At 56.2% G+C, this 14779-nt stretch overlaps 1 protein-coding gene across 1 annotated transcript; it reads right to left on the bottom strand.

The window, feature by feature from the left end:
- Positions 1–10658: 10658 nt before the first annotated feature.
- Positions 10659–14038, bottom strand: LOC143836624 (kunitz-type serine protease inhibitor 28-like). The gene is made up of 3 exons (XM_077336119.1): positions 13716–14038; positions 11785–11952; positions 10659–11226 (listed from the first exon to the last, which is right to left on the bottom strand). Exons 1-3 carry the CDS (start codon positions 13789–13791, stop codon positions 11213–11215), a joined length of 258 nt encoding a protein of 85 aa, XP_077192234.1. The 5' UTR covers positions 13792–14038; the 3' UTR covers positions 10659–11212.
- Positions 14039–14779: the final 741 nt, after the last annotated feature.

Below are 14779 nucleotides of genomic sequence, written 5' to 3'. Positions count from 1 at the left end.
CTCATTTACCCCACCCTGGCTGCCATTTTGATTCGTCGATGCACACCCCTTCCTTGTCGCCATCCTCCCCCCAAAACATGTGACTTCTTTCTTTAAAGGGGTTCTGCCTTCAACCGCTGGTTACCGGTCTGCTTCCGGATCAAGTTCAAAGTCTTGGTTCAGACCCTTAAGGCTACGTGTGGCCTGGCTCCTTCCTATCTGAGGGGCCGCTTATCTGCTTATGCCCCCCGCAGGGCTCTTCCCTCTGGGGGGAGGAATCTGCAGTTGTCCTGAGCCCCTGGGATATCCGTCTGGCTTCAAGCAGTATGTGTAAAGAATGTGATTACTTGTGAGGAAGTACATGTGTCTGAGGATGGAAGCTCAGTTGAGAGTCTTTGGCTAAAAATAAAAGGAGTAGGAAATAAGAGTGGTGTTATGGTGGGGTCTGCTATGGACTCCCAGGCAGAGGCCTTGGATGAGATGCTCCCAGACCAGATTGTAAAGTGCTCAGATAGACAGGACTGAGTGGTCTTGGGAGATTTCAATTACCCAGATATCGGTTGGAAGACCAGCTCTGCTAAAAATGAAAAGTCCAATCAATTCTTGACTTGGCTTGCTGACAACTTCATTCCCTAGAAAGTGGAAGGGACAACCAGGGGGTCTGCTGTTTTAAACTTCATTCTTACCAATACAGAAGAACTGGTTGATGGGGTAAAAATTGAGGGCATGCTTGGTAGTGGTGACCATGTGATTTTGGAATTTGCAGTCTTGGGGAGGAGAAAAACTGAATGTAGTCAGACATACAGGCTGGACTACAGAAGAGCAAATTTTAACAAACGTACATTTATGCTGGGTAGAATCCAGGGGTCAGAAAAACTTAAGGGGATGAGAGTCCAAGGGGGATGGGAGTTTCTTAAACGTGAAATACTGAAAGCCAATCACAAACAATAACCTTGAGAAGGAAAAATGGGAGGAGCCTAAGGAAGCCAGGGTGGTTCCAGAAACAGCTTTCAAAAGATTTTAGTAATAAGAGATTCATTTAGGAAATGGAAGGAAGACCTGATAACCAAGGAGGAATAGAAACAAAGAACCAAGGCTTGTAGGGAAAGCAAAAGTTCAGTACGAGCTTAGGCTACTGAGAAATGCTAAAAACAGCAAGAAAGGGTTCTTTGTTGTTGTTTTTAGGTGTGAAGTTGGAAAGGACACGCAGTAATGGGTTTAAACTTCAAGTACAACGATATAGGCTAGATATCAGGAAAACGTTTTTCACAGTCAGAGTAGTTCAGCAGTGGAATAGGCTGCCTAAGGAGGTGGTGAGCTCCCCCTCACTGGCAGTCTTCAAGCAAAGGTTGGCTACACACTTTTCTTGGATGCTTTAGGATGATTAGGGCTGATCCTGCGTTGAGCAGGGGGTTGGACTAGATGGCCTTTATGGGCCCTTCCAACTCTGTGATTCTAGGGTTCTATGATTCTACTTCTCCTCAGCCTTCTTTTGAGAGGGGAATCCTGCTCAACATGGCAAAATCATTTCATGTGATGAGGGAGGGGAGGTGTGGCCTAGGATCTCTGTAGGGGTAGTCCATAAACACCATTCTTTAAATGGAACCAAATCTGGGCCAAATGAATTGCATCCAAATGGACTTGCAGATGCAATTTGTGAGTCTCTGTCCATTATTTTTGATACTTCTTGGAGAACAGGTGAAGTGCCAGAAGACTGGAGGCGGGCAAATGTTGTCCCCATCTTCTAGAAGGGGAAAAAGGAGGATCCGGGTAACAACTGACCTGTCAGCTTGGTGTCTATAGCTGGCAAAATTTTTGAACAAATAAACAGTTGGTCCTTGAGCAGCAAAAGCGGATGGCTGTAATTACTCAGTCAGCATGGGATTTTGGGCTGTATCAAAATAAATATAGTTTCCAGATTGCATGATGTGATGGTATTGCTTTACTCTGCGCTGGGAAGACCTCACTTCGGGTCCTGTGTTCAGTTTTGGGCACCACAATTGAAGAAAGGTGTAGAGAAAATGGAATGTGTCCAGAGGAGGACAACAGAAATGATGTGGGGTTTGGAGACCAAGACCAAGATGTAAGAGGAAAGATGAAGGGAGCTTGGTCTGTTTAGCCTGGAAGGAAGACAACTAAGAGGTGATTTCATCGCAGAGTCAAAGGCGGACCTTGCTTGTGTGACCGAGACCTGGGTGAGGGAAGGCGAGACAGCGGCCTTGAAAGAACTGGCCCCACCAGGTTACTCGGTCCTTCACCAATCTCGGACCCACAAGAGGGGAGGGGGGGTGGCTATTGTGGTCCGGGAGGTCCTCACCCACAGGGCTCTCCCGGCGCCGGAAATCGAGGGGGTGGAGTGTGTCGGTATTGGTTGGGACTCGGTCGAGAGTGTGGCTATCTGGTTGGTATACCGTCCGCCCAACGCGCCGCCAGATGTCCTGCCCCGCCTGCTGGAGGCGGCGGCCGCCTGGGCGTTGCAGTACCCCAGGCTTCTGATCCTGGGTGACTTCAACGTTCACGCGGACGCGCCCTCTCCAGTCCATGGCGGAGACTTGGTGTCATCCATGGCGACACTAGGACTCTCGCAATTTGTTGCTGGGCCCACCCATCACGCCGGCCACACACTCGACTTGATTTTCGGCGCTGGGATAGAAGTGGAGCTGGATACAGCATTAGCTGTGCCGTGGTCAGACCACTACGCCCTGCGGGCCCGGCTCAAGATGCCACCCCCTCCCCAGTTGGGCGGCGGGCGTATTTTAGCCCGCCCGCGGAGACTCATGGATCCAATTGGATTCCGGAATGCTCTGCGGGACCCGATGCCTCCTGGCGACTCACTAGCGGCCTTGGTGGCGGACTGGCAGTCACGCCTATCGGCTGCTATAGATGAGATCGCCCCTAAACGTCCTCTCTGCCCTCGACTCAAACGGGCTCCCTGGTATACCAGGGAGCTCCGGGAGAGGAAAAGGGAAGTGAGACGACTGGAGCGAGTGTGGCGGAAGACTCGCGACGAAGCTACGAGAACATCTCATCGCACGCTTATGAGGGCGTATGAGGTGGCGGTGAAAGTGGCAAAACGGGAGTATTTTGCCGCGGAAATCGCGTCCGCAAGCTCTCGCCCGGCCCAACTATTTAGGACAGTTAGAACTCTTACCGCCCTTGAGGGGCGCCAAAATAGTAGTAAATTGGAACTAGGCTGCGAGGCTTTAGCGAGCCATTTTGCGGACAAAGTCTCGTTACTCCGCCGCGCTCTTCCCGCCACAGTTAATACAGTAAATGAACTGGAGACCCGTTGGCCGCCTTTGGAGGTGACGTTCGATGGCTTCAGATGGCTCTCTTTACCCGAAGTGGACAAGTTGCTAGGTTCGGTTAGGGCGACCACTTGCCCCCTTGATCCCTGTCCATCCTGGCTCCTCAAGGGAGGTGGCCAGAGGATAGGAGGCCAGCTCAGGGATATCATCAATCTCTCCCTGGATTCCGGGGAGTTCCCTGGGCAGCTGAAGGGGGCAGTGGTTCACCCTCTCCTGAAAAGATCCACGCTGGACCCACGGGACCCAGACAGCTACCGCCCGGTGTCGCATTTGGCATTCCTGGGCAAGGTGGTTGAAAGGGCCGTGGCAGACCAGCTCCTGGCATTCTTGGAAGAAACTTCGGCACTCGATCCATATCAGTCTGGCTTCCGACCTGGCCACGGGGTGGAGACGGTGTTGGTCGCCCTGTTGGATGACCTCCGTCGCCAGCTGGATAGAGGCGGGTCGGCAGTGCTGGTTCTTCTGGACCTGTCGGCCGCTTTTGACACCGTGGACCACGAACTACTGGTCCACCGCCTCGCCGAAACGGGGATACGGGGCACAGCTTTACGCTGGATACGCTCCTTTCTCCAGGACCGGACCCAGAGGGTAGCAGTGGGAGATGAGCTCTCGTGCCCCTACAGACTTCCTTGTGGAGTCCCACAGGGCGCAGTCCTCTCTCCCACATTGTTCAACGTCTTTATGCGCCCTCTGGCCCAGCTGGTGCGGAGTTTTGGGCTGGGTTGCCACCAGTACGCTGATGACACTCAGCTCTATCTCCTCATGGACGGCTGCCCGGACTCTCCCCCGGAACCATTTGCCAGATGTTTGGAAGCGGTGACAGAATGGTTCGAGCAGAGTCGCCTGAAACTCAACCCCTCCAAGACGGAGGTCCTGTGGTTGGGACGTAGGGGTCGGGAACAGGAAGCGCGTTTACCCACCCTGGGAGGGACGCACCTTACCATCGCGTCCCAGGCCAGGAATTTGGGTGTGATCATTGACGCCTCCCTGACCTTGGAGGCGCAGGTCAAAAGAGTAGCGGGCCAGGCATTTTTCCAGCTTCGCCAGGCCCGACTACTAGCACCCTACCTGTCCCTCGAACACCTAGCCACAGTGATCCATGCAACGGTCACCTCCAGAATAGATTTCTGTAACTCGCTCTACGCGGGCCTTCCCTTGTCCTTGGTCCGGAAACTCCAGCTAGTGCAAAACGCAGCTGCCAGGGTCCTCACTGGTACACCTTGGAGGGCTCACATTCAGCCAGTGCTGAGGCAGCTGCACTGGTTGCCAATTGCTGCCCGGATCCGGTTCAAGGTTTTGGTTTTAACCTTCAAGGCTTTACGCGAGTTGGGACCCACATACCTGAGGGACCGCCTATCACCCTATGCCCCCCGCAGAGCCTTACGTTCTGCGGGAGAAAATCTGCTGGTCGTTCCCGGCCCCAGGGAAGCACGCCTGGCCTCGACCAGGGCCAGGGCCTTTTCGGTCCTGGCCCCTACCTGGTGGAATGAGCTCCCGGGAGAGCTGCGGGCCCTGCAAGATCTTCCATCATTACGCAGGGCCTGCAAGACGGAGCTCTTCCGCCAGGTTTACGGTTGAGGACGAGGCTAACATCTATGCCCCCCCCAGGGACCCGGGACCCAGGACCTGGGATTGAGATTGGGGATTAGTACCATCAGTATCCCCTCTCCACCTGCTTGTAGTAGGAGGGGGAGGTTGATTAGCCTATCTTGCCAGGTTAGCTTGCTAACCGATAATGTTTTATTGTAATTGTTGCTGAGGGTTTTTAATGGATTTTATTGGGGGTTTTAAAATGTTGTAACCCGCCACGAGCCGTAAGGGAGTGGCGGGCAATAAATCGAAAGATAATAATAATAATAATAATAATAATAATCATCTTCAATTACTTGAACAGCTATAGAGTTGTTTTCTGATGTCCCACCAATGCGATGAAATTAACTTAAAATAATTTTTGGCTAAACATTCGGAAATTCCTGACAATTAGAGCAGTTTTTCAGTGGAACAGGCTTCCTTGGGAGGTGGTAGGTTTTCCTGTAGGAAACCATCCCACTCTAGGATTCCAAGAGTCTAGTTCAGCAGAGGAAGGGGCTGCCTCAGGAGGTGGGGAGCTCCCCCTCACTGGCTGATCCTGCACTGAGCAGGGGGTGGGACTAGATGGTCTGCATGGCCCCTTCCCACTCTAGGAGTCTAGGAGTCTAGTTCAGCAGTGGAAGGGGCTGCCTCAGGAGGTGGGGAGCTCCCCCTCACTGGCTGTTTTCAAGCAGCGGCTGGACAGATCCTTCTCCTGGATGCTTGAGGCTGATCCTGTACTGAGCAGGGGGTGGACTAGATGGCCTGCATAGCCCCTTCCCACTCTAGGATTCTAGGAGTCTAGTTCACCAGTGGAATGGGCTGCCTCAGGAGGTGGGGAGCTCCCCCTCACTGGCTGTTTTCAAGCAGCGTCTGGACAGATCCTTCTCCTGGATGCTTGAGGCTGACCCTGCACTGAGCAGAGGGGGGGGACTAGATGGCCTTCACAGACCCTTCCCACTCTAGGATTCTAGGAGTCTAGTTCAGCCATTGAATGGGCTGCCTAAGGAGGTGGGGAGCTTCCCCTCACTGGCCGTCTTCAAGCAGCGGCTGGACAGATCCTTCTCCTGGATGCTTGAGGCTGATCCTGCACTGAGCAGGGGGTGGGACTAGATGGCCTTATGGCCCCTTCCCACTCTAGGATTCTATGGATCTAGTTCAGCAGGGGAAGGGGCTGCCTAAGGAGGTGGGGAGCTCCCCCTCACCGGCCGTCTTCAAGCAGCGGCTGGACAGATCCTTCTCCTGCATGCTGGAGGCTGATCCTGCACTGAGCAGGGGGTGGAACTACATGGCCTGCATGGCCCCTTCCCACTCTAGGATTCTAGGAGTCTAGTTCAGCAGTGGAAGGGGCTGCCTCAGGAGGTGGGGAGCTCCCCCTCACTGGCCGTCTTCAAGCAGCGGCTGGACAGATCCTTCTCCTGGATGCTTGAGGCTGATCCTGCACTGAGCAGGGGGTGGTACTGGATGGCCTGCATGGCCCCTTCCCACTTTAGGATTCTAGGAGTCTAGTTCAGCAGGGGAAGGGGCTGCCTAAGGAGGTGGGGAGCTCCCCCTCACTGGCCGTCTCCAAGCAGCGGCTGGACAGATCCTTCTCCTGGATGCTGGAGGCTGATCCTGCACTGAGCAGGGGGTGGGACTGGATGGCCTGCATGCCCCCTTCCCACTCTAGGAGTCTCGTTCAGCAGGGGAATGGGCTGCCTCAGGAGGTGGGGAGCTCCCCCTCACTGGCTGTCTTCAAGCAGTGGCTGGACAGATCCTTCTCCTGGATGCTTGAGGTTGATCCTGCCCTGAGCAGGGGGTGGGACTAGATGGCCTGCATGGCCCCTTCCCACTCTAGGATTCTAGGAGTCTAGTTCAGCCGTGGAAGGGTCTGCCTGAGGAGGTGGGGAGCTCCCCCTCACTGGCGGTCTTCAAGCAGCGGCTGGACGGATCCTTCTCCTGGATGCTTGAGGCTGATCCTGCACTGAGCAGGGGGTGGGACTGGATGGCCTGCATGGCCCCTTCCCACTCTAGGATTCTAGGAGTCTAGTTCAGCAGGGGAAGGGGCTGCCTAAGGAGGTGGGGAGCTCCCCCTCAATGGCCGTCTTCAAGCAGCGGCTGGACAGATCCTTCTCCTGGATGGTGGAGGCTGATCCTGCACTGAGCAGGGGGTCGGAGGAGATGGCCTGCGTGGCCATCTGGGATTCCCACTCTAGATTGGCCGTCTTTAGGATTCCCTAGTGGATCTCCGGGAACAGCAGGCTTCCTTGCCTGGAATCTCTGGGCACAAGGGCCAAATGGCCTGCACATTTTCATCCTTGCAAACGCCCTGCCAGATCGATTCGAGAGTGACCGGCTGATGGCCACCCAGCAAATTGCATGGTAGAGATAGGAGTTGAGCCCGTTACTCCTGGATATCTGCCCAGCACTCGAACCCTGCTTTGGCACTTCAGGGGAGACAGTTCGAACCTTCAATTTGCAGCTTTCTCAATGGACAAGACAGCCGACAGGGAGGGAGGAGCCCCCCTGCACCCCCTCCTCTTCCTCATGGGTTTACTTCTTGTCAGTTTCCAGGAAAAGCAATTCCTCCCCTTGCAAAAGGGAGCTCTTGACGGTTGCTGTGAGGAAGGAGGATGCGTTGCTGGTCAGGGCAGCCCCTGCAGAGCTTGCGCCAGACGTGCAACACCAGGTATGTGCAATCCTACCTGCCACTTCCGGCTGCTTGCCTGGCCCAACACAGGAGCGGAGAAGACAGGCTCCCTGCAGTGGCTTTGCCCCAAGCCCACCACCCACCAGGGTGCTGCATGCAGGGAACGAGGGTCCTGCCTCCTTTCTCTCCCGCTCCTGGCAGATTTGCTAGTGCTGGTCTCTAAGGGCTCCCCTTCTTCTCCCTGCTTGGCTGTTGCCCAAGAGAAGCCCCAGATCCTGCCCTGGGCCTCCCCAGGAGCAAAGGCGTGGGTGGCTCCCAGCTGGCCTCCAGGAGGGACCTGGGGATCCTCTGGAATTATGGCTCAGATTGAGTAGTGGGTTCAATGAGGAACAGAGTCACTTGTGTGCCAAAACATCAGCTCTTCATTGATTGTACACAACTGAACAAACAAACAGCCCATAACCTGGACTTTTATACAGTTTAGGAGTTCCCACAAAGGCTTGTGACTGGCCCTAAGCGAGCCCCCTGATTGGACAAATAGTTCAGCCATAGGATGCTGGAGGCTGATCCTGCACTGAGCAGGGGGTGGGGCTGGATGGTCTGCATGGCCCCTTCCCACTCTAGGATTCTCGGAGTCTAGTTCAGCAGTGGAAGGGGCTGCCTCAGGAGGTGGGGAGCTCCCCTCACTGGCCATCTTCAAGCAGCGTCTGGACAGATCCTTCTCCTGGGTGCTTGAGGCTGATCCTGCACTGAGCAGGGGGTGGACTGGATGGCCTGCCTGGCCCCTTCCCACTCTAGGATTCTAGGAGTCTAGTTCAGCCATGGAAGGGGCTGCCTAAGGAGGTGGGGAGCTCCCCCTCACTGGCGGTCTCCAAGCGGCGGCTGGACAGATCCTTCTCCTGGATGCTTGGGGCTGATCCTGCACTGAGCAGGGGGTGGTCTAGATGGCCTGCATGGCCCCTTCCCACTCTAGGATTCTAGGAGTCTAGTTCAGCAGGGGAAGGGGCTGCCTAAGGAGGTGGGGAGCTCCCCCTCACTGGCGGTCTTCAAGCAGTGGCTGGACAGACACTTCTCCTGGATGCTGGAGGCTGATCCTGCACTGAGCAGGGGGTGGGACTACATGGCCTTCACGGACCCTTCCCACTCTAGGATTCTCTGAGTCTAGTTCAGCAGGGGAAGGGGCTGCCTAAGGAGGTGGGGAGCTCCCCCTCACTGGCAGTCTTCAAGCAGCGGCTGGACAGATCCTTCTCCTGGATGCTTGGGGCTGATCCTGCACTGAGCAGGGGGTGGTCTAGATGGCCTGCATGGCCCCTTCCCACTCTAGGATTCTAGGAGTCTAGTTCAGCAGGGGAAGGGGCTGCCTAAGGAGGTGGGGAGCTCCCCCTCACTGGCGGTCTTCAAGCAGTGGCTGGACAGACACTTCTCCTGGATGCTGGAGGCTGATCCTGCACTGAGCAGGGGGTGGGACTACATGGCCTTCACGGACCCTTCCCACTCTAGGATTCTCTGAGTCTAGTTCAGCAGGGGAAGGGGCTGCCTAAGGAGGTGGGGAGCTCCCCCTCACCGGCCGTCTTCTAGCAGCGGCTGGACAGATCCTTCTCCTGGATGCTTGAGGTTGATCCTGCACTGAGCAGGGGGTGGACTAGATGGCCTGCATGGCCCCTTCCCACTCTAGGATTCTAGGAGTCTAGTTCAGCAGGGGAAGGGGCTGCCTAAGGAGGTGGGGAGCTCCCCCTCACCGGCCGTCTTCTAGCAGCGGCTGGACAGATCCTTCTCCTGGATGCTTGAGGTTGATCCTGCACTGAGCAGGGGGTGGACTAGATGGCCTGCATGGCCCCTTCCCACTCTAGGATTCTAGGAGTCTAGTTCAGCAGGGGAAGGGGCTGCCTAAGTGTCAGGATCACTGCCTGTTCCTGCCATGAGTTGACATGAGCTTCTCCATGTTTGTTTGCTTTGCCTTTCTGTTTTATCTGTTTTATCCTTTCTGTTCCTGGGGCCCTATGTAACCCAAGGCCCATATATTATGCTTGCATGCCTGAAATCGAAACTGTGTTGCTGCATCCTGTTATCTCAGGGAGCTGTGAATTATTTGTCTTTTGAACCTGCCGGCTGGGTCTGCCTTTTGTAACCATAACATCTTATCTTGTCTGGAGACGACCAAGGACGTGCGAGAAGTAACACTATGGTTTATGGCACCTGGTGCCTCCTCTCCCCCTCCCCTGGGAACTTTCAAGTTTTAGGCGGGAGAACACTATTGAAAAGGGGAGGCAAATGTGACCTCAGGCAGATTTGACTTTCTTAGCTTAGGTGTATGAAGTAACTTCTCAATAAACGCTTATTTAATAAAGAAGCTTGTTGTGAGTTCTTGCAACGCTTGACACTAAGGAGGTGGGGAGCTCCCCCTCACTGGCGGTCTTCAAGCAGCAGCTGGACAGATCCTTCTCCTGGGTGCTTGAGGCTGATCCTGCACTGAGCAGGGGGTGGGACTGGATGGCCTTCCTGGCCCCTGCCCACTCTAGGATTCTAGGAGTCTAGTTCAGCCGTGGAAGGGGCTGCCTAAGGAGGTGGGGAGCTCCCCCTCACTGGCAGTCTTCAAGCAGCGGCTGGACAGATCCTTCTCCTGGGTGCTTGAGGCTGATCCTGCACTGAGCAGGGGGTGGGACTAGATGGCCTTCCTGGCCCCTTCCCACTCTAGGATTCCAGGAGTCTAGTTCAGCAGGGGAATGGGCTGCCTGAGGAGGTGGGGAGCTCCCCCTCACTGGCGGTCTTCAAGCAGCGGCTGGACAGATCCTTCTCCTGGATGCTGGAGGCTGATCCTGCACTGAGCAGGGGGTGGGACTAGATGGCCTGGGTGGCCCCTTCCCACTCTAGGATTCTTTTATTTGTGGCTATGGAGAGGGCCTGCCTAAGGAGGTGTGTGGCTCCTTCCCACTTTAGGATTCCGTGATTCTATCTTATCTCTACCTGTTCACAGCCACTGACAAAAGATTTGAACTGCATGGTTATTTTGGCTTTGTGTGTTTTGCCTGATTCCAATAAATTGTACTTTCTTTGGATGTCAGCTTGTTTTTCCTCTTTCCGTACTCTGTGGGGGGAGTCAGGAGAAAGAAGATGTTGAGGGAGAGAAATCCAGACGGAGCTGCCCAAGTCGCTGCCAGCCATTTGCAGTGGAGTATGCACAGATTTCGCTTTATTTCTCCCCCCACCTGCCCCACTGCAGAGAGATCCTACTCAGGGCCTGGAGGGTGGGCAGAAGAGAAGGGTGTCATGTTCCTGTTGGGTTTCCCATGAAGCGGACTCTTGGTTGAAGAAATCTCTTTGTTGAAGGCACACGAAACTCTTTGCCCAAACTAAAGTGAGCAGAAGCCCACCTAATTTTTCCTCCCCCCCTAACTTTTCCTCCCCCCCCCTCCCTGGGCACTCTTTGGGGCCTCAGCCTCATTGCAAGGATTCACAGTTCCCACACCACAAGCCTGGCAAAGCAGAGAGAAGGAAGACATGCCACAAGCACTGCCTCTGCTGCTCCAGGAGCCTGGCAAAACCATGGGAGCTAATACAAGGCGGAGAAATTCACAGGAGAATCGCAGCACAGTCCCAAAAAGTGCCACACAGGGCATGGGAACAATATGGCAAGAACTCGTGGCAGCAGGATCTTGGCAAAGGGGCCCGCAGGGCAGGTGACTGCCAGGAAAGCGCTGATAACAGATGTTGCTTCCTCTCTGTTTCCTCACTTGCCCTGTCCTGTGAGAGGAAAAAGCAAAGAGGTAGCCTTCAGCCTGGGCGCTTCCTGACTGTGGCCGGAGCTGACCACACAGCCTCAGACGGCCAGCCCCCGGCACTGCCCAGAGGCTCCGCTGCTCACAAGCTGCAAGTCTGACAATATTTTGACTTGCATGTATGCGAACATGAGCATGAGCGTGTGCGTGTGCGGATGCGTGTGCTCTTTGCCAGGACTTCCCAGTGTACAGCTGAGGGGGGGGCACTCTTCCCCCTCTGCAAAGTGCCACTCAAGGACATTTCAATTCAGGCAGCCACAGGGTGGTCCATGCTGCAGCACGTGGCTCCTGGTGTCCCCCCCCTCCCGGCTCTCCTCGGAGGGGTGGGCACGGGAAAGGTGGCGCACAGCAACGGACCCTCCTGGTTTTAAGATCTCCTGGCACTGGGAAGGCCTGTTACACCCCTGATTTCAAGGACCAACGAGCAAACCTTTATGTCTGCCCCAGGAAGATGCCCCCCTGCAAATCTGCGGTCCCCGAGAAGGCCAGCGGCAGCCTTGGACTGAGGCTCCGTAGAGCTTACCTTTCGGCTTGCAAACCCGCTCACATCTTTCTTTGGTCCTGAACCGGTTCCTGTTCCCCTTGCAGCCTCCGTAGATGAAGTACAGGCACTTCTGGTGCTTCTGGTCATAGTAGAACCTGAGGTGGGACTGCACGCAGGGGCCCTGCACTGGAGGACGTCTGCAGCGGCCTGGGGGGGGGGGGGGGAGGGAGGAAGCAAAGAATGGGGAGAGGGGGGCACTGCCAGGCACTGGGCAGCCTGGGGCCAGGCAGAGGCCTTAGCGGGCAAGGGGCTTCCCTGGGCAAAGCCACAAGTTGCCCTCCTCTAGGGCCGCCAGCTCTGGGTTGGGGAATCCCTGGGGATTTTGGAGGCGGAGCCTGCAGAGGGTGGCCTTTGGGCAGGGCGGGGAGGCCAGTGGGGGGCCGTGCCAGAGTCCACCGTACGAGGCAGCCTTTGACCCCAGGGGAACCGATCCCTGTTCCCTGGAGGTCAGTTGGAATCCCAGTGTCAGTAGCCAGGCCCCTCCTCTCCCTGAGGGCAGTTGGCAGCTAGCATGGCCAGCAACTCTCTTCCCAGAATATCATGTTAAATCCGGGGTGAGTTTGCAGACATTGTGTGGAGGAACAAAGTTGATCCACTAAGGACCTCTCCCCACACAAAGCAGGACTTCACCCCTCTGGGACAGGAGAGCCACAGAACCCGAGAGTTGGAAGGGACCTCCAGGGCCATCTAGTCCAACCCCCTGCACAAGGCAGGACACTCACAACTACTGCTCACCCTCCGTGATCCTAATTTCATACCCCAGTCATCCCCTCCCCCCCCACCAAAACTCTCCAGACTCCAGCCTGGCCTCCCCTCCCCTCCCTCAGTGGCCACCAGCAATTCCCTGGGGAGGCAAGGAAGGGCCCCAAGAGACAAACACCGACACAGCCCTTCCTGCCCACCCACTGAGGGCCAGTTTGGTGTAGTGGTTAGGAGTGCGGACTTCTAATCTGGCACAGCTTCCTCAGGGCTGTGGTCACCCAAGAATCGAACCCGGCATGCCAGATTAGAAGTCTGCCCTCCTAGCCATTACACCAAACTGGCGTTGGCAGCATTGATCCTCGAGAGCCTCCATCTGGAAACTGCCGTGGGTCTCCAAGGGGCTCCTGGACTTGAACCAAGCTCTTCTCCTGCAGACTAAAATGGCTGCCCTTGGAAATGACCTTCTTGGGGGAAAGGGCTGCCTTGGAGGTGGACCCCATGTCCTCCCCATTCCTGCTGCGCTCCTTCCCTCTCCACAGCCTCACCCTCCCAGGGACATGCGGAGCTGCCTTCTGCCCTCTCAGATCACTGATCCGTCATGTTCCGTGGCATCTACTCAGACTGGCAGCAAAAGGCCTTTCCCACCACCCACAGCCTGGCCCTTTTCTCCCTGCAGACACCTGGGTCTCCGTGCATGCCAAGGAGGTGCACTGCCGCTGGGCCACAGGCCCTCCCAGGCTCCCTCCCTGAATCTCCAGGCGTTTTGTGAGCTGGAGTTGGCAAGCCTGACTCTGCCAGTGAGCCCCAGTTTTAAAACGGATCGCAACCATTCCAGTCCTGCGTCTCCTGGGGCGTGAAAAGGCCAGTCTGGACAAGTCCACTGAGAAGGGTCCGGCCTCAGAGCTTGGAGCTCCCCCCACCCCCGGAAGGGCATTTCCAAGAAAGGGGGGCTTCTGAACCTGCCCCTACAGGTGCCTTTTGCAGCGGCCACTGGTTGCTCTAAGGGCACTGCCAAGGGCGCCCTCTTCATGTCTTTTCAGGACGGAAGAAGTGGAGAGGGCAGCCTCAGAGACACACCGGGCAGACTCCCTGAGAATCACAGGGGATGCAGCGTGGGTCGGCCTCTGCCTCTGCCTTTCTCTCCCCACCCGGCCTGGGGCAGGAGGGTGTTCTGCTCCCCAGGAGCCCAGTGTGTTCCCACAACTTACGCCAGATAAATGTGGCCATCAGCTCAGCCGAGAGAAGCAGGAGGCCAAGGAGGAGCAGGAGGCCTCTCGAGCCCATCGCAGTGCCCGGGGTGAGTGCCCAGCGCTCCTCCAAGCCTGGCTTTAAGTCCTCTCTCGGCCAGACAGGGGAGGAGTGGGCGGAAAGGGCACAGCCTCTGATAGTCCACCTGTCCTTTCTCCTGGGCAGGGGCGTCTGTCTGTGCCAGCTCAGAATGCCCTGTCCCCTTTATCAGCACTGGACAGGGGTGGCTGGCCACAGGTGAGATAGGCAGGGGAATGTCCCACTTGGGGCTCTGGGAATGTCTGGGGTGAGTTGGGTGAGCTGGGAGTTCCTCTAGGTCACACGCCAGAGATTAGGTGCCACGTGGCACCCCTCTGCTCGGTCGTGGCTCCCTGATCCAAGCCTCAGCCCTGGCCGGGCCTTGGGGACGAAGGAGGGTCCTGGTGAGATCTGTGCCTCCCCGCCCTCCTCCTCCAGCTCCTTGCTGGCCTCTCTCCGTTCCTGGCCTCAACTGGACCGTGTCGGTCTTTGTCCTGAGTCCAAAATGCACCCTTGTTCTGGTACTTTTGGGACTCCTTGTGCTTTTCATGCCTCTTGAGGGAACAACTTGAACCAAAATCAGGGCAGTGGTGCCACTGAGTTCCTCCCTCCTAAAAAATGGGTAGGGGCATCAGCATGCCCCCAGCCAAGGGCCCAGAGAAGTCAGCCATTGAGAAGGAGGGACAGGAAAACGGACTCTCTGGGGAAGAGGCCTGAAAGACCAGGAAGCACCACGCTGGGCCATTGGGCTTTCTCCGGCAGGGAATGCCCCTTGCTGCACTCTGCCCCACACCCACAGGGCCTTTGTGTCCCAAAAAATGGGGCAATGATTCGGGAACGGCAGCCTGGTTGGGGAGGAATGAGTGGTAAAGACTGAGACGTCCTAGAGAGGACTGCAAGTCAGGTTTGGATGGAGGCAATGGGGCCTGCTTGATGGCCGTGATCTTAGCCTCTGAGGGAGGGACTCCACCAGCCTCTACCTGGAACCCCTGGAACCCCTCGACAG

The sequence above is a fragment of the Paroedura picta genome, chromosome 4 (assembly GCF_049243985.1).
Source record: "Paroedura picta isolate Pp20150507F chromosome 4, Ppicta_v3.0, whole genome shotgun sequence".
Lineage (NCBI taxonomy): Eukaryota > Metazoa > Chordata > Lepidosauria > Squamata > Gekkonidae > Paroedura > Paroedura picta.
Note: the sequence above shows the minus strand (reverse complement) of the source record. Positions and strands in the feature narration are given on the sequence as shown.